This window comes from Oncorhynchus kisutch, linkage group LG19, assembly GCF_002021735.2.
Source record: "Oncorhynchus kisutch isolate 150728-3 linkage group LG19, Okis_V2, whole genome shotgun sequence".
Lineage (NCBI taxonomy): Eukaryota > Metazoa > Chordata > Actinopteri > Salmoniformes > Salmonidae > Oncorhynchus > Oncorhynchus kisutch.
The window spans coordinates 67345273-67367926 of NC_034192.2; the positions used below are offsets into that span (position 1 = coordinate 67345273).

The 22654-nt window shown below is 41.9% G+C and overlaps 1 protein-coding gene across 3 annotated transcripts in view; it reads left to right on the top strand.

The window, feature by feature from the left end:
• Nucleotides 1-22654, top strand: part of LOC109886868 (plastin-3) — a 74980-nt gene that overhangs the window by 4481 nt on the left and 47845 nt on the right. Inside the window, exons 2-5 of one of the 3 annotated variants that reach the window (XM_031797594.1) lie at nucleotides 1267-1384; nucleotides 14332-14412; nucleotides 18252-18403; nucleotides 20084-20213. In XM_031797594.1, the coding sequence (XP_031653454.1) occupies nucleotides 14352-14412; nucleotides 18252-18403; nucleotides 20084-20213 (343 nt within the window). In that variant the 5' untranslated portion in view covers nucleotides 1267-1384; nucleotides 14332-14351. The remainder of the gene's footprint in view (nucleotides 1-1266; nucleotides 1385-14331; nucleotides 14413-18251; nucleotides 18404-20083; nucleotides 20214-22654) is intronic. The other 2 variants (XM_031797593.1, XM_031797595.1) reach the window with 2 other exon arrangements.

Consider the following 22654-nt stretch of genomic DNA (forward strand, 5'->3'; position numbering starts at 1 on the left):
GACCAGGGATGTTCTCTGTTTACTGAGTCCTCCAGATCAGAGGCAGTAGGGATGACCAGGGATGTTCTCTGTTTACTGAGTCCTCCAGATCAGAGGCAGTAGGGATGACCAGGGATGTTCTCTGTTTAGTGAGTCCTCCAGATCAGAGGCAGTAGGGATGACCAGGGATGTTCTCTGTTTAGTGAGTCCTCCAGATCAGAGGCAGTAGTGATGACCAGGGATGTTCTCTGTTTAGTGAGTCCTCCAGATCAGAGGCAGTAGGGATGACCAGGGATGTTCTCTGTTTAGTGAGTCCTCCAGACCAGAGGCAGTAGGGATGACCAGGGATGTTCTCTGTTTAGTGAGTCTGCCAGACCAGAGGCAATAGGAATGACCAGGGATGTTCTCTGTTTAGTGAGTCCTCCAGATCAGAGGCAGTAGGGATGACCAGGGATGTTCTCTGTTTAGTGAGTCCTCCAGATCAGAGGCAGTAGGGATGACCAGGGATGTTCTCTGTTTAATGAGTCCTCCAGATCAGAGGCAGTAGGGATGACCAGGGATGTTCTCTGTTTAGTGAGTCCTCCAGATCAGAGGCAGTAGGGATGACCAGGGATGTTCTCTGTTTAGTGAGTCCTCCAGATCAGAGGCAGTAGGGATGACCAGGGATGTTCTCTGTTTAATGAGTCCTCCAGATCAGAGGCAGTAGGGATGACCAGGGATGTTCTCTGTTTAGTGAGTCTGCCAGATCAGAGGCAGTAGGGATGTTTAGTGAGTCCTCCAGATCAGAGGCAGTAGGGATGACCAGGGATGTTCTCTGTTTAGTGAGTCCTCCAGATCAGAGGCAGTAGGGATGACCAGGGATGTTCTCTGTTTAGTGAGTCCTCCAGATCAGAGGCAGTAGGGATGACCAGGGATGTTCTCTGTTTAGTGAGTCCTCCAGATCAGAGGCAGTAGGGATGACCAGGGATGTTCTCTGTTTAATGAGTCCTCCAGATCAGAGGCAGTAGGGATGACCAGGGATGTTCTCTGTTTAATGAGTCCTCCAGATCAGAGGCAGTAGGGATGACCAGGGATGTTCTCTTGATAGGTGTGTGAATTGGACCATCTTCCTGTCCTGCTAAGCAGGAAAATATATGGAGTAAAAAGTACAATGTTTTCTTCAGGAATGTAGTGAAGGTAAAGTAAAAGTTGTCAAAAATATAAATAGTGAAGTAAAGGCCAGATACCCAGAAAAATGACGCAGTTGTTTAAAGTATTTGTACTGAAGTACTTTACACCACTGCTCAGGACCGCCCTCCTTGAAGTGTCTTAGCCGACCGCACCACCTCAAGAGCCAGGTGAGGAGGCGACGCAAGTGGGACCCTTCAGGCTGAACAGGACCACAAGTTCAACTGACTCTAAGTAGGTAAACACTTGGTATCCACAAGTTTAACTGACTCTAAGTAGGTAAACACTTGGTATCCACAAGTTCATCTGACTCTAAGTAGATAAACACTTGGTATCCACAAGTTCAACTGACTCTAAGTAGATAAACACATGGTATCCACAAGTTCAACTGACTCTAAGTAGATAAACACATGGTATCCACAAGTTCAACTGACTCTAAGTAGATAAACACATGGTATCCACAAGTTCATCTGACTCTAAGTAGATAAACACATGGTATCCACAAGTTTAACTGACTCTAAGTAGATAAACACATGGTATCCACAAGTTTAACTGACTCTAAGTAGGTAAAGGGCCTTATTGCCACAATTCCAAAATATCCCTTTAAATCAACCCTTAAATAGTTAACACTTTAATACTATAATACTATAACACTTTAATACTATAATACTTTGATACTATAATACTTTAATACTATAGTACTTTAATACTTAATACTATAACACTTTGATACTATAATACTTTAATACTATAGTACTTTAATACTTAATACTATAACACTTTAATACTATAATACTTTAATACTTAATACTATAACACTTTAATACTATAGTACTTTAATACTTAATACTATAACACTTTAATACTATAATACTTTAATACTTAATACTATAACACTTTAATACTATAACACTTTAATACTATAATACTATAATACTTAATACTATAATACTATAACACTTTAATACTATAATACTTTGATACTATAATACTTTAATACTATAATACATTAATACTTAATACTATAATATTATAATGCTTTAATACAGTAACACTTTAATACTATAATACTTTAATACTATAACACTTTAATACTATAATACTTTAATACTTAATACTATAATACTTAATACTATAACACTTTAATACTATAATACTATAATACTTTAATACTATAATACTTTAATACTTAATACTATAATACTTTAATACTTAATACTATAATACTTTAATACTTAATACTATAATGCGTTAATACTTTAATACTATACTACTTTGGTACTATAATACTTTAATACTATAATACATTAATACTTTAATACTATAATACTTTAATACTATAATATGTTAATACTATAATACTATAACACTTTAATACTATAATGCTTTAATACTTAATACTATAATAATATAACACTTTAATACTATAATACTATAATACTTAATACTATAATAATATAACACTTTAATACTATAATACTTTGATACTATAATACGTTGATACTATAATACATTAATACTTAATACTATAATATTATAATGCTTTAATACTATAATGCTTTAATACATTAATACTTTAATACTATAATACTATAATATTTTAATACTAAAATACTATAATACTTCAATACTTAATATTATAATACTTTGATACTATAATATTATAATGCTTTAATACTATAATGCTTTAATACATTAATACTTTAATACTATAATACTATAATACTTTAATACTATAATACTATAATACTATAATATTTTAATACTATAATACTATAATACTTTAATACTATAATACTATAATACTTTAATACTATAATACATTAATACTTTAATACTATAATACTTTAATACTATAATATTATAATACTATAATATGTTAATACTATAATATTTTAATACTATAATATTTTAATACTATAATATTTTAATTCTATAATACTATAATAGTTTAATACTATAATATTATAATACGTAATACTATAATACTATAATATTTTAATACTATAATACTTAATACTATAATACTTAATACTATAATACTATAATACTTAATACTATAATACTATAATATTTTAATACTGTAATACTATAATACTTAATACTATAATATTTTAATACTATAATACTTAATACTATAATACTATAATACTTAATACTATAATACTATAATATTTTAATACTGTAATACTATAATACTTAATACTATAATATTTTAATACTATAATACTATAATATTTTAATACTATGATACTATAATACTTAATACTATAATAATTAATACTATAATACTTAATACTATAATATTTCAAACTACAATACTTAATACTATAATACTTAATACTATACTATTTTAATACTATAATACTTAATACTGTAATACTAGATGACATGGCTACACTCTACAGAGTGTATAAAGTAGTTGATTATATTGTTACATTTTGAGTGTTAAAGTACCACTACATTACACTTGCCTGTATTATTAATGTAACGTTATGGGGTAACTCTCACAGTGCTCTTTCGATCCACACTTTAAAACATCTAGTTGTTTCAACTAATTATGATTCAGTAACTGGTTCCACAGACTTTTCATCTAAATATGATTCAGTAACTGGTTCCACAGACTTTTCATCTAAATATGATTCAGTAACTGGTTCCACAGACTTTTCATCTAAATATGATTCAGTAACTGGTTCCACAGACTTTTCATCTAAATATGATTCAGTAACTGGTTCCACAGACTTTTCATCTAAATATGATTCAGTAACTGGTTCCACAGACTTTTTTGTTGTTGTTTTTCTCAACTTTTTTAGTTGGTCAACATTTAGCTCCAATGTTTGAAGAAATTCAGTCAACTTAAAGGATGTGTTTCGCTCAAATTGTCTCACATGTTCATTCAACTAGAAATGATTGTATCTTACTTTTGAAAAAGGCTGTGGAATTAGTTACAAACACAGTGCTTTTAGCATCTAATATTTTTAACCGACAGTACATATTTAACACACGTTGACATTGTGCATGTTCATTTACACAGCAATTAATATTCAACATGTCCTCACGTGGGATTTGAACTCACAACCTGTTGGTTCACAGCATTCCAATCTTCCTGCTATCCTCTGTCTGGCTCGGTGACTGATTTTCTGAAGTAAATCTCTTTTAAAAGTACACTCAAGAAAACCATTGTATTTATCATAGTGATTAAGAAGTAACATTCCTCACCAACATTAGATAACTACACAGAAACATCTCAAATGGCTTCAATAAGTAAATGAAATCAATGATGAGAGAATAGTCTGATGAACTGGTAATTGACACAGACATGGAAAGCAATGAGCCGTTATTGGTCACATACACATGGTTAGCAGATGTTATTGGTCACATGGTTAGCAGATGTTATTGGTCACATACACATGGTTAGCAGATGTTATTGGTCACATGGTTAGCAGATGTTATTGGTCACATGGTTAGCAGATGTTAATGGTCACATGGTTAGCAGATGTTATTGGTCACATACATATGATTAGCAGATGTTATTGGTCACATACACATGGTTAGCAGATGTTATTGGTCACATGGTTAGCAGATGTTATTGGTCACATACACATGATTAGTAGATGTTAATGGTCACATGGTTAGCAGATGTTATTGGTCACATACACATGGTCAGCAGATGTTATTGGTCACATGGTTAGCAGATGTCATTGGTCACATGGTTAGCAGATGTTATTGGTCACATGGTTAGCAGATGTTATTGGTCACATACACATGGTTAGCAGATGTTAATGGTCACATACACATGGTTAGCAGATGTTAATGGTCACATACACATGGTTAGCAGATGTTATTGGTCACATACACATGGTTAGCAGATGTTAATGGTCACATACACATGGTTAGCAGATGTTATGGGTCACATACACATGGTTAGCAGTGCAGTAATATCTAACAAGTAATCTAACAATTCCCCAACAACTACCTAATACACACAAATCTAATACACACAAATCTGCCTAGGAACAGTGGGTTAACTGCCTGTTCAGGGGCAGAAGGACAGATTTGTACCTTGTCAGCTCGGGGGTTTGAACTTGCAACCTTTCGGTTACTAGTCCAACGCTCTAACCACTAGGCTACCCTGCCGCCCCAATATAGCTTAAGATGAAATAGATAGTATAGAATACATATGAGATGAGTAATGCAGGATAAATATTATTAAAGTGACTAGTGTTCCATTTATTAAAGTGGCCGATGATAGCAAGTCTGTATGTATGGCAGCAGCCTCTCTCAGTTAGTGATGGTTATTTAACAGTCTGATGGCCTTGAAGATGTTTTTCAGTTTTTATTACTGTATAGTTGAACATGCAAAATATAATCGTGTGTATCAAGTATGTTGAAAACATAAAGGCTGTGGAAGGGGTTAACACTAGTTTTGGTCTAGAGTTACCTCCTATTCGTGCTAAACACATACACTGTACAGGAAGTCATTTGGTGTGTAGTTTTAACACTGTGATGTTATATTTCCCTTTCTTTTCAAGTGAATTGTAGAGTCACCACCCATGACTGTATTTGTTAGTGACAGAGACATGGTTGTTGAATTCTTTCATTTTTAAAGGCCTGTGGCGTTTACCAAATGATTATATGGTTGAATGCTATCATTAAAATATAACTTTATGAAAATACATGACATAAACAAAAATATAGGTCCATAAACCACAGTTACTCTGAAAACTGAACACTGGACAATGTGCTGTGTTCAGATCAAATCCCATTGTATTGGTCACATGGTTAGCAGATGTTAATGGTCACATGGTTAGCAGATGTTAATGGTCACATGGTTAGCAGATGTTAATGGTCACATGGTTAGCAGATGTTATTGGTCACATACACATGGTTAGCAGATGTTATTGGTCACATACACATGGTTAGCAGATGTTAATGGTCACATACACATGGTTAGCAGATGTTAATGGTCACATGGTTAGCAGATGTTAATGGTCACATGGTTAGCAGATGTTAATGGTCACATACACATGGTTAGCAGATGTTAATGGTCACATACACATGGTTAGCAGATGTTAATGGTCACATACACATGGTTAGCAGATGTTATTGGTCACATACACATGGTTAGCAGATGTTAATGGTCACATACACATGGTTAGCAGATGTTAATGGTCACATGGTTAGCAGATGTTAATGGTCACATGGTTAGCAGATGTTAATGGTCACATACACATGGTTAGCAGATGTTAATGGTCACATACACATGGTTAGCAGATGTTAATGGTCACATACACATGGTTAGCAGATGTTATTGGTCACATACACATGGTTAGCAGATGTTAATGGTCACATACACATGGTTAGCAGATGTTATTGGTCACATACACATGGTTAGCAGATGTTAATGGTCACATACACATGGTTAGCAGATGTTATTGCGAGTGTAGCGAAATGCTTGTGCTTCTAGTTCCGACAATGCAGTAATAACCAACAAGTAATCTAGCTAACAATTCCCAAACTACTACCTTATAGACACAAGTGTAAGGGGATAAAGAATATGTACATAAAGATATATGAATGAGTGATGGCACAGAGCGGCATAGGCAAGATACAGTAGATGGTATCGAGTACAGTATATACATATGAGATGAGTATGTAAACAAAGTGGCATAGTTAAAGTGGCTAGTGATACATGTATTACATAAAGATGCAGTAGATGATATAGAGTACAGTATATACGTATACATATGAGATGAGTAATGTAGGTTATGTAAACATTATATTAGGTAGCATTGTTTAAAATGGCTAGTGATATATTTTACATCATTTCCCATCAATTCCCATTATTAAAGTGGCTGGAGTTGAGTCAGTGTGTTGGCAGCAGCCACTCAATGTTAGTGGTGGCTGTTTAACAGTCTGATGGCCTTGAGATAGAAGCTGTTTTTCAGTCTCTCGGTCCCAGCTTTGATGCACCTGTACTGACCTCGCCTTCTGGATGATAGCGGGGTGAACAGGCAGTGGCTCGGGTGGTTGTTGTCCTTGATGATCTTTATGGCCTTCCTGTGACATCGGGTGGTGTAGGTGTCCTGGAGGGCAGGTAGTTTGCCCCCGGTGATGCGTTGTGCAGACCTCACTACCCTCTGGAGAGCCTTACGGTTGTGGGCGGAGCAGTTGCCGTACCAGGCGGTGATACAGCCCGACAGGATGCTCTCGATTGTGCATCTGTAGAAGTTTGTGAGTGCTTTTGGTGACAAGCCGAATTTCTTCAGCCTCCTGAGGTTGAAGAGGCGCTGCTGCGCCTTCTTCACGATGCTGTCTGTGTGGGTGGACCAATTCAGTTTGTCTGTGATGTGTACGCCGAGGAACTTAAAACTTACTACCCTCTCCACTACTGTTCCATCGATGTGGATAGGGCGGTGTTCCCTCTGCTGTTTCCTGAAGTCCACAATCATCTCCTTAGTTTTGTTGACGTTGAGTGTGAGGTTATTTTCCTGACACCACACTCCGAGGGCCCTCACCTCCTCCCTGTAGGCCGTCTCGTCGTTGTTGGTAATCAAGCCTACCACTGTTGTGTCGTCCGCAAACTTGATGATTGAGTTGGAGGCGTGCGTGGCCACGCAGTCGTGGGTGAACAGGGAGTACAGGAGAGGGCTCAGAACGCACCCTTGTGGGGCCCCAGTGTTGAGGATCAGCGGGGTGGAGATGTTGTTGCCTACCCTCACCACCTGGGGGCGGCCCGTCAGGAAGTCCAGTACCCAGTTGCACAGGGCGGGGTCGAGACCCAGGGTCTCAAGCTTGATGACGAGCTTGGAGGGCACTATGGTGTTAAATGCAGAGCTGTAGTCGATGAACAGCATTCTCACATAGGTATTCCTCTTGTCCAGATGGGTTAGGGCAGTGTGCAGTGTGGTTGAGATTGCATCGTCTGTGGACCTATTTGGGCGGTAAGCAAATTGGAGTGGGTCTAGGGTGTCAGGTAGGGTGGAGGTGATATGGTCCTTGACTAGTCTCTCAAAGCACTTCATGATGACGGAAGAGAGTGCTAGGGTGTCAGGTAGGGTAGTCGTTTAGCTCAGTTACCTTAGCTTTCTTGGGAACAGGAACAATGGTGGCCCTCTTGAAGCATGTGGGAACAACTGTATGAGGTGAAAGTTAACACATGTGTTTCTCCTTAGGACAACCCCCTTCTCTCATCTCAGAAAAGTTTCTATGAATCTAAATCGAACCTGCTTGTTCTGCTGTCTGTTCTGCTGTAGCCCCTACCCCCTCTAATGACTCTGCAGGTGATCTGGTGTTTTGGTTTGTAACCCGAGACCCAGGAATCTCTACATCTCACCCAGCACAGCCCTGAGCTCTGAAACAGGCAGTAGAGATATGCTGAGTTCCAAATCAACCCCTAATTCCTACAATATAGCCACTACACCCTATTTCCTAGCCACTACATCCTATTTCCTAGCCACTACATCCTATTTCCTAGCCAATACACCCTATTTCCTAGCCACTACACCCTATTTCCTAGCCACCACACCCTATTTCCTAGACACTACACCCTATTTCCTAGCCACTACATCCTATTTCATAGCCACTACATCCTATTTCATAGCCACTACACCCTATTTCCTAGCCACTACATCCTATTTCCTAGCCACTACACCCTATTTCCTGCCACTACACCCTATTTCCTGCCACTACACCCTATTTCCTAGCCACTACATCCTATTTCCTGCCACTACACCCTATTTCCTAGCCACTACATCCTATTTCCTAGCCACTACATCCTATTTCCTGCCACTACACCCTATTTCCTGCCACTACACCCTATTTCCTAGCCACTACACCCTATTTCCTAGCCACTACATCGTATTTCCTAGCCACTACACCCTATTTCCTAGCGACTGCACCCTATTTCCTAGCCACTACATCCTATTTCCTAGCCACTACATCCTATTTCCTAGCCACTACACCCTATTTCCTAGCGACTGCACCCTATTTCCTAGCCACTACATCCTATTTCCTAGCCACTACATCCTATTTCCTAGCCACTACATCCTATTTCCTAGCCACTACACCCTATTTCCTAGCCACTACACCCTATTTCCTAGCGACTGCACCCTATTTCCTAGACAGTACATCCTATTTCCTAGCCACTACATCCTATTTCCTAGCCACTACATCCTATTTCCTAGCCACTATACCTTAAACCACAGGTCCTCCAAGCAGACTTCGCTCCACTCTAACCTCCTGTCTCCTCCACTCTAACCTCCTGTCTCCTCCACTCTAACCTCCTGTCTCCTTCACTCTAACCTCCTGTCTCCTTCACTCTAACCTCCTGTCTCCTCCACTCTAACCTCCTGTCTCCTCCACTCTAACCTCCTGTCTCCTCCACTCTAACCTCCTGTCTCAGTAAGATGTCAGAGTGAAGGAACAGTCCCAGCAAACCGGGAACATTCCCAGAACGTTATCTAACATTCCCATTAGGGTTTTATTTAACATTAGGATGATAGCATCATTCAGAGAATGTTTTTGATTACAAAATATTATATAAAATAAAATAAAACGTTTTTTAATTAAATATCCTTGAAATGTTCTCCTAACATTGATTACAATGTTGTGTACAACTTCGGTAACAATCACCACAGAACGAACGTTCCCCAAAAGTTCTCATTAAGTTTCCAGGTAATGTAATTACACAATCTACAAGTTATGTTTTCCCAGCAAGTTCCCAGAACATTGGTTAGGTAGTGGCTAATGTTCTCACGTCCAGAACATTGGTTAGGTAGTGGCTAATGTTCTCACGTCCAGAACATTGGTTAGGTAGTGGCTAATGTTCTCACGTCCAGAACATTGGTTAGGTAGTGGCTAATGTTCTCACGTCCAGAACATTGGTTAGGTAGTGGCTAATGTTCTCATAACACGCCCAGAACATTGGTTAGGTAGTGGCTAATGTTCTCACGTCCAGAACATTGGTTAGGTAGTGGCTAATGTTCTCACGTCCAGAACATTGGTTAGGTAGTGGCTAATGTTCTCACGTCCAGAACATTGGTTAGGTAGTGGCTAATGTTCTCACGTCCAGAACATTGGTTAGGTAGTGGCTAATGTTCTCACGTCCAGAACATTGGTTAGGTAGTGGCTAATGTTCTCACGTCCAGAACATTGGTTAGGTAGTGGCTAATGTTCTCACGTCCAGAACATTGGTTAGGTAGTGGCTAATGTTCTCACGTCCAGAACATTGGTTAGGTAGTGGCTAATGTTCTCATAACACGCCCAGAACATTGGTTAGGTAGTGGCTAATGTTCTCATAACACGCCCAGAACATTGGTTAGGTAGTGGCTAATGTTCTCATAACACGCCCAGAACATTGGTTAGGTAGTGGCTAATGTTCTCACGTCCAAAACATTGGTTAGGTAGTGGCTAATGTTCTCACGTCCAGAACATTGGTTAGGTAGTGGCTAATGTTCTCACGTCCAAAACATTGGTTAGGTAGTGGCTAATGTTCTCATAACACGCCCAGAACATTGGTTAGGTAGTGGCTAATGTTCTCACGTCCAGAACATTGGTTAGGTAGTGGCTAATGTTCTCACGTCCAAAACATTGGTTAGGTAGTGGCTAATGTTCTCATAACACGCCCAGAACATTGGTTAGGTAGTGGCTAATGTTCTCACGTCCAGAACATTGGTTAGGTAGTGGCTAATGTTCTCATAACACGCCCAGAACATTGGTTAGGTAGTGGCTAATGTTCTCACGTCCAGAACATTGGTTAGGTAGTGGCTAATGTTCTCACGTCCAGAACATTGGTTAGGTAGTGGCTAATGTTCTCACGTCCAGAACATTGGTTAGGTAGTGGCTAATGTTCTCACGTCCAGAACATTGGTTAGGTAGTGGCTAATGTTCTCACGTCCAGAACATTGGTTAGGTAGTGGCTAATGTTCTCACGTCCAGAACATTGGTTAGGTAGTGGCTAATGTTCTCACGTCCAGAACATTGGTTAGGTAGTGGCTAATGTTCTCACGTCCAGAACATTGGTTAGGTAGTGGCTAATGTTCTCACGTCCAGAACATTGGTTAGGTAGTGGCTAATGTTCTCACGTCCAGAACATTGGTTAGGTAGTGGCTAATGTTCTCACGTCCAGAACATTGGTTAGGTAGTGGCTAATGTTCTCACGTCCAGAACATTGGTTAGGTAGTGGCATATGTTCTGACGTCCAGAACATTGGTTAGGTAGTGGCTAATGTTCTCACGTCCAGAACATTGGTTAGGTAGTGGCTAATGTTCTCATAACACGTCCAGAACATTGGTTAGGTAGTGGCTAATGTTCTCACGTCCAGAACATTGGTTAGGTAGTGGCTAATGTTCTCATGTCCAGAACATTGGTTAGGTAGTGGCTAATGTTCTCACGTCCAGAACATTGGTTAGGTAGTGGCTAATGTTCTCACGTCCAGAACATTGGTTAGGTAGTGGCTAATGTTCTCACGTCCAGAACATTGGTTAGGTAGTGGCTAATGTTCTCACGTCCAGAACATTGGTTAGGTAGTGGCTAATGTTCTCACGTCCAGAACATTGGTTAGGTAGTGGCTAATGTTCTCATAACACGTCCAGAACATTGGTTAGGTAGTGGCTAATGTTCTCACGTCCAGAACATTGGTTGGGTAGTGGCATATGTTCTCACGTCCAGAACATTGGTTGGGTAGTGGCTAATGTTCTCATAACACGCCCAGAACATTGGTTAGGTAGTGGCTAATGTTCTCACGTCCAGAACATTGGTTAGGTAGTGGCTAATGTTCTCACGTCCAGAACATTGGTTAGGTAGTGGCTAATGTTCTCACGTCCAGAACATTGGTTAGGTAGTGGCTAATGTTCTCATAACACGTCCAGAACATTGGTTAGGTAGTGGCTAATGTTCTCACGTCCAGAACATTGGTTAGGTAGTGGCATATGTTCTCACGTCCAGAACATTGGTTAGGTAGTGGCTAATGTTCTCATAACACGCCCAGAACATTGGTTAGGTAGTGGCTAATGTTCTCACGTCCAGAACATTGGTTAGGTAGTGGCTAATGTTCTCATAACACGCCCAGAACATTGGTTAGGTAGTGGCTAATGTTCTCACGTCCAGAACATTGGTTAGGTAGTGGCTAATGTTCTCATAACACGTCCAGAACATTGGTTAGGTAGTGGCTAATATTCTCACGTCCAGAACATTGGTTAGGTAGTGGCATATGTTCTCACGTCCAGAACATTGGTTAGGTAGTGGCTAATGTTCTCATAACACGCCCAGAACATTGGTTAGGTAGTGGCTAATGTTCTCACGTCCAGAACATTGGTTAGGTAGTGGCTAATGTTCTCATAACACGCCCAGAACATTGGTTAGGTAGTGGCTAATGTTCTCACGTCCAGAACATTCGCCTGATGCTGCAAGAACGTTCCTACAACACATCTAATCTGTTCTTTAAAGGTTCCCAGATGTTTCATTAGGTTGTAGGGAGCATTTTGGTGAGAACATTGTGAGGCCATCACAGAAGATATGTTGCCAAAATACAAAAACGGCCCAGTTTTGATTCTACACTGATACACTCATATTCTGTACACAAATTTAGTAAACATTACGCTCACAAAAGCTCCAAAAGAATAAAGACATTTCAAATGTAATTATATATATACATATATATATATATATATATACAGTGTTGTAATGATGTGCAAATAGTTAAAAGTACAAAAGGGAAGATAAATAAACATAAATATAGGTTTTCACTTTTCTTGTGGCAACAGGTCACAAATCTTGCTGTAATGATTGCACACTGTGGTATTTCACCAAATAGATATGTGAGTTTATCTTTTAATTCAAATCAAATCAAAATGTATTTGTCACATACACATGGTTAGCAGATGTTAGTGCGAGTGTAGCGAAATGCTTGTGCTTCTAGTTCCGACAATGCACTAATAACCAACAAGTAATCAAGCTAACAATTCCAAAACTACTGTCTTATACACACAAGTGTAAGGGGATAAAGAATATGTACATAAGGATATATGAATGAGTGATGGTACAGAGCAGCATAGGCAAGATGCAGTAGATGGTATCGAGTACAGTATATACATATGAGATGAGTATGTAAACAAAGTGGCATAGTTAAAGTGGCTAGTGATACATGTATTACATAAGGATACAGTCGATGATATAGAGTACAGTATATACGTATGCATATGAGATGAATAATGTAGGGTAAGTAACATTATATAAGGTAGCATTGTTTAAAGTGGCTAGTGATATATTTACATCATTTCCCATCAATTCCCATTATTAATGTGGCTGGAGTTGAGTCAGTGTCAGTGTCAGTGTGTTGGCAGCAGCCACTCAATGTTAGTGGTGGCTGTTTAACAGTCTGATGGCCTTGAGATAGAAGCTTGAGATAGAATTCTTTGTGTGTCTGTGTAATCTGAGGGAAATATGTGTCTCTAATATGGTCATACATCTGGCAGGAGGTTAGGAAGTGCAGCTCAGTTTCCACCTCATTTTGTGGGCAGTGAGCACATAGCCTGTCTTCTCTTGAGAGCCAGGTCTGTCTACGGCGGCCTTTCTCAATAGCAAGGCTATGCTCACTGAGTCTGTACATAGTCAAAGCTTTCCTTAAGTTTGGGTCAGTCACCGTGGTCAGGTATTCTGCCACTGTGTACTCTCTGTTTAGGGTCAGTCACAGTGGTCAGGTATTCTGCCGCTGTGTACTCTCTGTTTAGGGCCAAATAGCATTCTAGTTTACTCTGTTTTTTTTGTTAATTAATACTTTCCAATGTGTCAAGTAATTATAGTTTATTTTTCTCATGATTTGTTTGGGTCTAATTGTGATGCTGTCCTGGGGCTCTGTGGGGTGTGTTTGTGTTTGTGAACAGAGCCCCTGGACCAGCTTGCTTAGGGGACTCTTCTCCAGGTTCATCTCTCTGTAGGTGATGGCTTTGTTATGGAAGGTTTGTGAATCGCTTCCTTTTAGGTGGTTGTAGAATTGAACGTCTCTTTTCTGGATTTTGATTATTAGTGGGTATCGGCCTAATTCTGCTCTGCGTGCATTATTTGGTGTTTTACATTGTTCACAGAGGATACTCTCTTTTCCTTTCATCATCCCCCACGCTCTATAACCCCCCTCTCTCTTCTCTCATTTTCTCTCTCCCTCTCTCTCTCTCTCCTGCTCTCCAGACTCAGTGTGATCAGAGGAGATGGCGGGAAAGATACCTAAAGATGAGATGGAGGAGCTCAGAGAGGCCTTCCAGAAAGTTGGTGAGTGCATTCAATACACTACATGACCGAAAGTATGTGGACACCTGTTCGTCGAACATCTCATTCCAAAATCATGGCCATTAATATGGAGTTGGTCCCCCCCTTTGCTGCTATAACAGCCTCCACTCTTCTGGGAAGGCTTTCCACTAGATGTTGAAACATTGCTGTGGGGGACTTGCTTCTATTCAGCGACAAGAGCATTAGTGAGGTCGGGCACTGATGTTGGGGGTGATTAGGCCCGGCTCGCAGTCGGCGTTCCAATTCATCCCAAAGGTGTTTGATAGTGTTGAGGTCAGGGCTCTGTGCAGGCCAGTCAAGTTCTTCCACACCGAACTTGACAAACCATTTCTGTATGGACCTGGCTTTGTGCACAGAGGCATTGTCATGCTGAAACAGGAAAGGGCCTTCCCCAAACTGTTGCCATAAAGTAGGAAGCACAGAATCGTCTAGAATGTCATTGTATGCTGTAGCGTTAAGATTTCCCTTCACTGGAACTAAGGGGCCCGAAGCATGAAAAACAGCCCCAGACCATTATGTCTCCTCCACCAAACTTTACAGTTGCCACTATGCATTGGGGCAGGTAGCGTTCTCCTGGCATCCTCCAAACCCAGATTCGTCCGTGGGACTGCCAGATTGTAAAGCGTGATTCATCACTCCAGAGAACGCGTTTCCACTGTTCCAATGGCGGCGAGCTTTACATACACTCCAGCCGATGCTTGGCATTGTGCATGGTGATCTTAGGCTTGTGTGCTGCTGCTCGGCCATGGAAACCCATTTCATGAAGCTCCCGACGAACAGTCCTTCTGCTGACATTGCTTCCAGAGGCAGGTTGGAAGGGAGTGTTGCAACCGAGGACAAATTATTTTTATGCGCTACGTGCTTCAGCACTCGGTGGTCCCGTTCTGTGAGCTTGTGTGGCCTACCACTTTGCGGCTGAGCCGTTGTTGCTCCAAGATGTTTCTACTTTACAATAACAGCACTAACAGTTGACCGGGGAAGCTCTAGTAGGGAAGAAATTCTACGAACTGACTTGTTGCAAAGGTGGCATCCAACGACGGTCCCACGTTGAAGTCACAGAGCTTTTCAGTAAGGAGATTCTACTGCCAATCTTTGTCTATGGAGATTGCATGGCTGTGTGTTCGATTTTATACACCTGTCAGCAACGGGTGTGGCTGAAATAGCTCAATCCACTAATTTGAAGGGGTGTCATACCTTTGTATAGATAGTGTTTAATGTATATGTGCATATACAATGTATTCAGTGTGAGGTGTTTTCCTCGTGGAAACAGACTGCAAGTGATCCAGTCTGTCACAAGATTGTCAAATCTTCCCTCTGATCACAATGTTATTTACAGTTGAAGTCAGACGTTTACATACATTAACCAAATACATTTAAACTCAGTATTTCACAATTACTGACATTTAATCATAGTAAAAATGCTCTGATTTAGGTCAGTTAGGATCACCACTTTATTTTAAGAATGTGAGATGTCAGAATAATAGTAGAGAGTGATTAATTTCAGATTTTATTTCATTCATCACATTCCTAGTGGATCAGAAGTTTTCATACACTCAATTAGTATTTGGTAGCATTGCCTTTAAATTGTTTAACTTGGGTCAAACATTTCAGGTAGCCTTCCACAAGCTTCCCACAATAAGTTGGGTGAATCTTGGCCCATTCCTCCTCACAGAGCTGGTGTAACTGAGTCAGGTTTGTAGGCCTCCTTGCTCACACAAGCTTTTTCAGTTCTGCCCACAAATTTTCAATAGGATTGAGGTCAGGGCTTTGTGATGGCCACTCCAATACCTTGACTTTGTTGTCCTGAAGCCATTTTGCCACAACTTTGGAAGTATGCTTGGGGTCATTGTCCATTTGGAAGACCCATTTGCAACCAAGCTTTAACTTCTTGACTGATGTCTTGAGATGTTGCTTCAATATATCCACATATTTTTCTCCCTCATGATGCCATCTATTTTGTGAAGTGCACCAGTCCCTCCTGCAGCTGAGCACCCCACAACATGATGCTGCCACCCCCGTGCTTCACGGTTGGGATGGTATTCTTAGGCTTGCAAGCCTCCCCCTTTTTCCTCCAAACATAACAATGGTCATCATGGCCAAACAGATACATTTTTGTTTCATCAGACCAGAGGACATTTCTCCAAGAAGTACAATCTTTGTCCCCATGTGCATTTTGCAAACCGTAGTCTGGCTTTTTTTATGGTGGTTTTGGAGCAGTGGCTTCTTCCTTGCTGAATGGCCTTTCAGGTTATGTCGATATAAGACTCGTTTTACTGTGGATATAGATACTTTTGTACCTGTTTCCTCCAGCATCTTCACAGGGTCTTTGGCTGTTCTTCTGGGATTGATTTGCACTTTTCGCACGAAAGTACGTTCATCTCTAGGAGACAGAATGCATCTCCTTCCTGAGCAGTATGATGGCTGCGTGGTCCCATGGTGTTTATACTTGCGTACTATTATTTGTACAGATGAACGTGGTACCTGCAGGTATTTGGACATTGCTCCCAAGAATGAACCAGACTTGTTGAGGTCTACAATTTTTTTTCTAATGTCTTGGCTGATTTCTTTTGATTTTCCCATGATGTCAAGCAAGGAGGCACTGAGTTTAAAGGTAGGCCTTGACATTTATCCACAGGTACACCTCCAATTGACTAAAATGATGTCAATTAGCCTATCAGAATCTTCTAAAGCCGTAAAGCTCCTTAAATGCACAGTCAACTTAGTGTATGTAATCTTTTGACCCACTGGAATTGTGATACAGTGGATTATAAATTAAATAATCTGTTACTTGTGTCATGCACAAAGTAGATGTCCTAACAGACTTGCCAAAGCTATAGTTTGTTAACAAGACATTTGTGGAGTGGTTGAAAAACAAGTTTTAATGACTCCCAACATAAGTGTATGTAAACTTCTGACTTCAACTGTACATAACAACACAACTGCTCTCCACACCTTTCTGTCCATTTCTCTCTTTCTCCCTCTCCCCCTTTCCTGCCTCTCTCTCTCCCCCTCTCTCCCTCTCTCTCCCTCTCCCCCCCTCTCTCCCTTTCTCCCTCTCTCCCTCCCCACTCTCTCCCTTTCTCCCTCTCTCTCTCCATCCCTCTCTCCCTTTCTCCCTCTCTCCCTTTCTCCCTCTCTCTCTCCCTCCCTCTCCCCCTCTCTCCCTCTCTCTCTCCCTCCCTCTCCCCCTCTCTCCCTCTCTCTCTCCCTCCCTCTCCCCCTTTCTCCCTCTCTCTCTCCCTCCCTCTCCCCCTTTCCCTCCCTCTCCCCCTTTCTCCCTCTCTCTCTCCCTCCCTCTCTCCCTCTACCCCTCTCTCTCTCCCTCTCTGCCCTCTCTCCCTCTCTCCCTCTCTCCCTCCCTCCCTCCCTCTCTCCCTCTCCCTCCCTCCCTCCCTCCCTCCCTCCCTCCCTCCCTCCCTCCCTCCCTCCCTCCCTCCCTCCCTCCCTCCCTCCCTCCCTCCCTCTTCTCTCCCTCCTCTGTCTCTCCCCCCTCTCTGTCTCTCCCTCCCTCTCTCCCCCTCTCTCTCCCTCCTCCTCTCCCTTTCTCCCCCCTCTCTCCCTCTCTCCCCCCTCTCTCCCTCTCCTACCTTTCTCCCTCCCTCCCTCTCTTCTCCCTCTCTGTCTCTCCCCCCTCTGTCTCTCCCCCCTCTCTGTCTCTCCCTCCCTCTCTCCCTCTCTCCCCCCTCTCTCCCTCTCTCCCCCCTCTCTGTCTCTCCCTCCCTCTCTCCCCCCTCTCTCCCTCTCTCCTACCTTTCTCCCTCCCTCCCTCTCTTCTCCCTCCCTCCCTCTCTTCTCCCTCCCTATCTCCCCTCTCTCTCCAGATACTAACAGTAACGGTTTTATCTGTGACTTGGAGCTGACTGACCTGTTTAAAGAAGCTAACCTACCGTTGCCGGGATACAAGGTCAGAGAGATCATAAAAAAACTGGACCGCAACAAAGACAACCAGATCAGCTTCGACGAGTTCCTTTCGGTGAGTCCACACACAAACACACGCACACACGCACGCACGCACGCACACACACACACACATCACATCACATCACATCAGCTTTGAAGAGTTGGAAAAGGCTAGAGGCTTAGGGCTAGGGCAATGGGAAGGGGAAAGGGAGAAGTGCCCCGGGGCTACGGTCTAAGGGTTGTTTATGGATGGGACCCTAAGTCTGCATAGGGCTTAGTAAAAGGTTGTTTCTGAGTCTGCACTCTAAACAGCTTCCATTCTGTTGGGCATGATGAGTCACTAAACAGCTTCCATTCTGTTGGTCATGATGAGTCACTAAACAGCTTCCATTCTGTTGGGCATGATGAGTCACTAAACAGCTTCCATTCTGTTGGTCATGATGAGTCACTAAACAGCTTCCATTCTGTTGGTCATGATGAGTCACTAAACAGCTTCCATTCTGTTGGTCATGATGAGTCACTAAACAGCTTCCATTCTGTTGGTCATGTTGAGTCACTAAACAGCTTCCATTCTGTTGGTCATGATGAGTCACTAAACAGCTTCCATTCTGTTGGTCATGATGAGTCACTAAACAGCTTCCATTCTGTTGGTCATGATGAGTCACTAAACAGCTTCCATTCTGTTGGGCATGATGAGTCAGGATCTGATGTCTGGCAGGCTGCCATCTTGGACTGAGTCCTTACATCGGACCACTTAATATGATTACCTCCAAACACACAGACAGACAGACAGACAGACACACACACACACACACACACACACACGCACTGGCTCACACACACACACACACACACACACACACACACACACACACACACACACACACACACACACACACACACACACACACACAATGTCTTATAGGCTGTCAGTGTTGCAAGCAGCCAGGGTACATGGGAAGGACTTATAGTCATTTGTTTGCATTTGCATTAGTTTTTTCAGAGTGATTTCCGATCCAACATTTCTGGATCCCTGTTCCCGACAGCTAAGGTCCTGAAGCCTCTGTGCATGTGCAGAATTCTTCAGTCTCTGTTCTACTCGTAGAGAACAGGCTACTCTGGTGAATGGTGCTGGTTTCATCCAATTAGATCAGAGCTGAAATATTTGATGATATTATTGAAAATAACAGAACTGAATATACACGGAATAACGCAGATGGGATTTTAAACTGTAAAACTGGAAGAATTATGATTCACGATTGACAGTGAGAAATGTGAAGGGGGTGACCACAGAAGTGTGAAGAGGGTGACCACAGAAATGTGAAGAGAGGGTGACCACAGAAATGTGAAGAGAGGGTGACCACAGAAATGTGAAGAGAGGGTGACCACATAAATCTGAAGAGGGTGACCACATAAATCTGAAGAGGGTGACCACATAAATGTGAAGAGGGTGACCAGGGTGAGACAGGCTCATGGTCTGGTGATGAGGTCGTCCTATCAGACATGAGACAGGCTCACGGTCAGGTGATGAGGTCGTCCTATCAGACATGACACAGGCTCATAGTCTGGTGATGAGGTCGTCCTATCAGACATGAGACAGGCTCACGGTCTGGTGATGAGGTCATCCTATCAGACATGAGACAGGCTCATGGTCTGGTGATGAGGTCGTCCTATCAGCCATGAGACAGACTCATGGTCTGGTGTTGAGGTCGTCCTATCAGACATGTGACATGTATAACATGTGTTTATACAGATCGCCAAGGAGCTGAAGGGTGATGACATAGCTAAGAGCTTCCGGAAGGCCATCAACAGGAAGGAGGGGATTCTGGCTATAGGAGGAACCAGTGAGCTGTCCAGTGAAGGAACACAACACTCATTCTCAGGTAGCACAGCAGTCTTAGTGTGTTATTAACCCCCAGTGTGGTTGTGTTATTAACCCCCAGTGTGGTTGTGTTATTAACCCCCAGTGTGGTTGTGTTATTAACCCCCAGTGTGGTTGTGTTATTAACCCCCAGTGTGGTTGTGTTATTAACCCCCAGTGTGGTTGTGTTATTAACCTCCAGTGTGGTTGTGTTATTAACCTCCAGTGGGGTTGTGTTATTAACCTCCAGTGTGGTTGTGTTATTAACCTCCAGTGTGGTTGTGTTATTACCCCCCAGTGTGGTTGTGTTATTAACCCAGTGTGGTTGTGTTATTAACCCCCAGTGTGGTTGTGTTATTAACCCCCAGTGTGGTTGTGTTATTACCCCCCAGTGTGGTTGTGTTATTACCCCCCAGTGTGGTTGTGTTATTACCCCCCAGTGTGGTTGTGTTATTAACCCCCAGTGTGGTTGCGTTATTAACCCCCAGTGTGGTTGTGTTATTAACCCAGTGTGGTTGTGTTATTAACCCAGTGTCGTTGTGTTATTAACCCCCAGTGTGGTTGTGTTATTAACCCCCAGTGTGGTTGTGTTATTAACCCCCAGTGTGGTTGTGTTATTAACCCAGTGGGTGTGTTATTAACCCCCAGTGTGGTTGTGTTATTAACCCCCAGTGTGGTTGTGTTATTAACCCAGTGTGGTTGTGTTATTAACCCCCAGTGTGGTTGTGTTATTCACCTCCAGTGTGGTTGTGTTATTAACCCCCAGTGTGGTTGTGTTATTACCCCAGTGTGGTTGTGTTATTAACCCAGTGTGGTTGTGTTATTAACCCCCAGTGTGGTTGTGTTATTAACCCCCAGTGTGGTTGTGTTATTAACCCAGTGTGGTTGTGTTATTAACCCCCAGTGTGGTTGTGTTATTAACCCCCAGTGTGGTTGTGTTATTAACCCCCAGTGTGGTTGTGTTATTAACCCCCAATGTGGTTGTGTTATTAACCCCCAGTGTGGTTGTGTTATTAACCCAGTGTCGTTGTGTTATTAACCCCCAGTGTGGTTGTGTTATTAACCCCCAGTGTGGTTGCGTTATTAACCCCCAGTGTGGTTGTGTTATTAACCCAGTGTGGTTGTGTTATTAACCCAGTGTCGTTGTGTTATTAACCCCCAGTGTGGTTGTGTTATTAACCCCCAGTGTGGTTGTGTTATTAACCCCCAGTGTGGTTGTGTTATTAACCCAGTGGGTGTGTTATTAACCCCCAGTGTGGTTGTGTTATTAACCCCCAGTGTGGTTGTGTTATTAACCCAGTGTGGTTGTGTTATTAACCCCCAGTGTGGTTGTGTTATTCACCTCCAGTGTGGTTGTGTTATTAACCCCCAGTGTGGTTGTGTTATTCACCTCCAGTGTGGTTGTGTTATTAACCCCCAGTGTGGTTGTGTTATTAACCCCCAGTGTGGTTGTGTTATTAACCCCCAGTGTGGTTGTGTTATTAACCCAGTGTGGTTGTGTTATTAACCTCCAGTGTGGTTGTGTTATTACCCCAGTGTGGTTGTGTTATTAACCCAGTGTGGTTGTGTTATTAACCCCCAGTGTGGTTGTGTTATTAACCCCCAGTGTGGTTGTGTTATTAACCCAGTGTGGTTGTGTTATTAACCCCCAGTGTGGTTGTGTTATTAACCCCCAGTGTGGTTGTGTTATTAACCCCCAGTGTGGTTGTGTTATTAACCCCCAATGTGGTTGTGTTATTAACCCCCAGTGTGGTTGTGTTATTAACCCCCAGTGTGGTTGTGTTATTAACCCCCAGTGTGGTTGTGTTATCAACCCAGTGTGGTTGTGTTATTAACCCCCAGTGTGGTTGTGTTATCAACCCAATGTGGTTGTGTTATTAACCCCCAGTGGGGTTGTGTTATTAACCCAGTGTGGTTGTGTTATTAACCCCCAATGGGGTTGTGTTATTAACCCCCAGTGTGGTTGTGTTATTAACCCCCAGTGTGGTTGTGTTATTAACCCCCAGTGTGGTTGTGTTATTAACCCCCAGTGTGGTTGTGTTATTAACCCAGTGTGGTTGTGTTATTAACCCCCAGTGTGGTTGTGTTATTAACCTAGTGTGGTTGTGTTATTAACCCCCAGTGTGGTTGTGTTATTAACCCAGTGTGGTTGTGTTATTAACCCCCAGTGTGGTTGTGTTATTAACCTAGTGTGGTTGTGTTATTAACCCCCAGTGTGGTTGTGTTATTAACCCCCAGTGTGGTTGTGTTATTAACCCCCAGTGTGGTTGTGTTATTAACCCCCAGTGTGGTTGTGTTATTAACCCCCAGTGTGGTTGTGTTATTAACCCAGTGTGGTAGTGTTATTAACCCCCAGTGTGATTGTGTTATTAACCCCCAGTGTGGTTGTGTTATTAACCTCCAGTGTGGTTGTGTTATTAACCACCAGTGTGGTTGTGTTATTAACCCCCAGTGTGGTTGTGT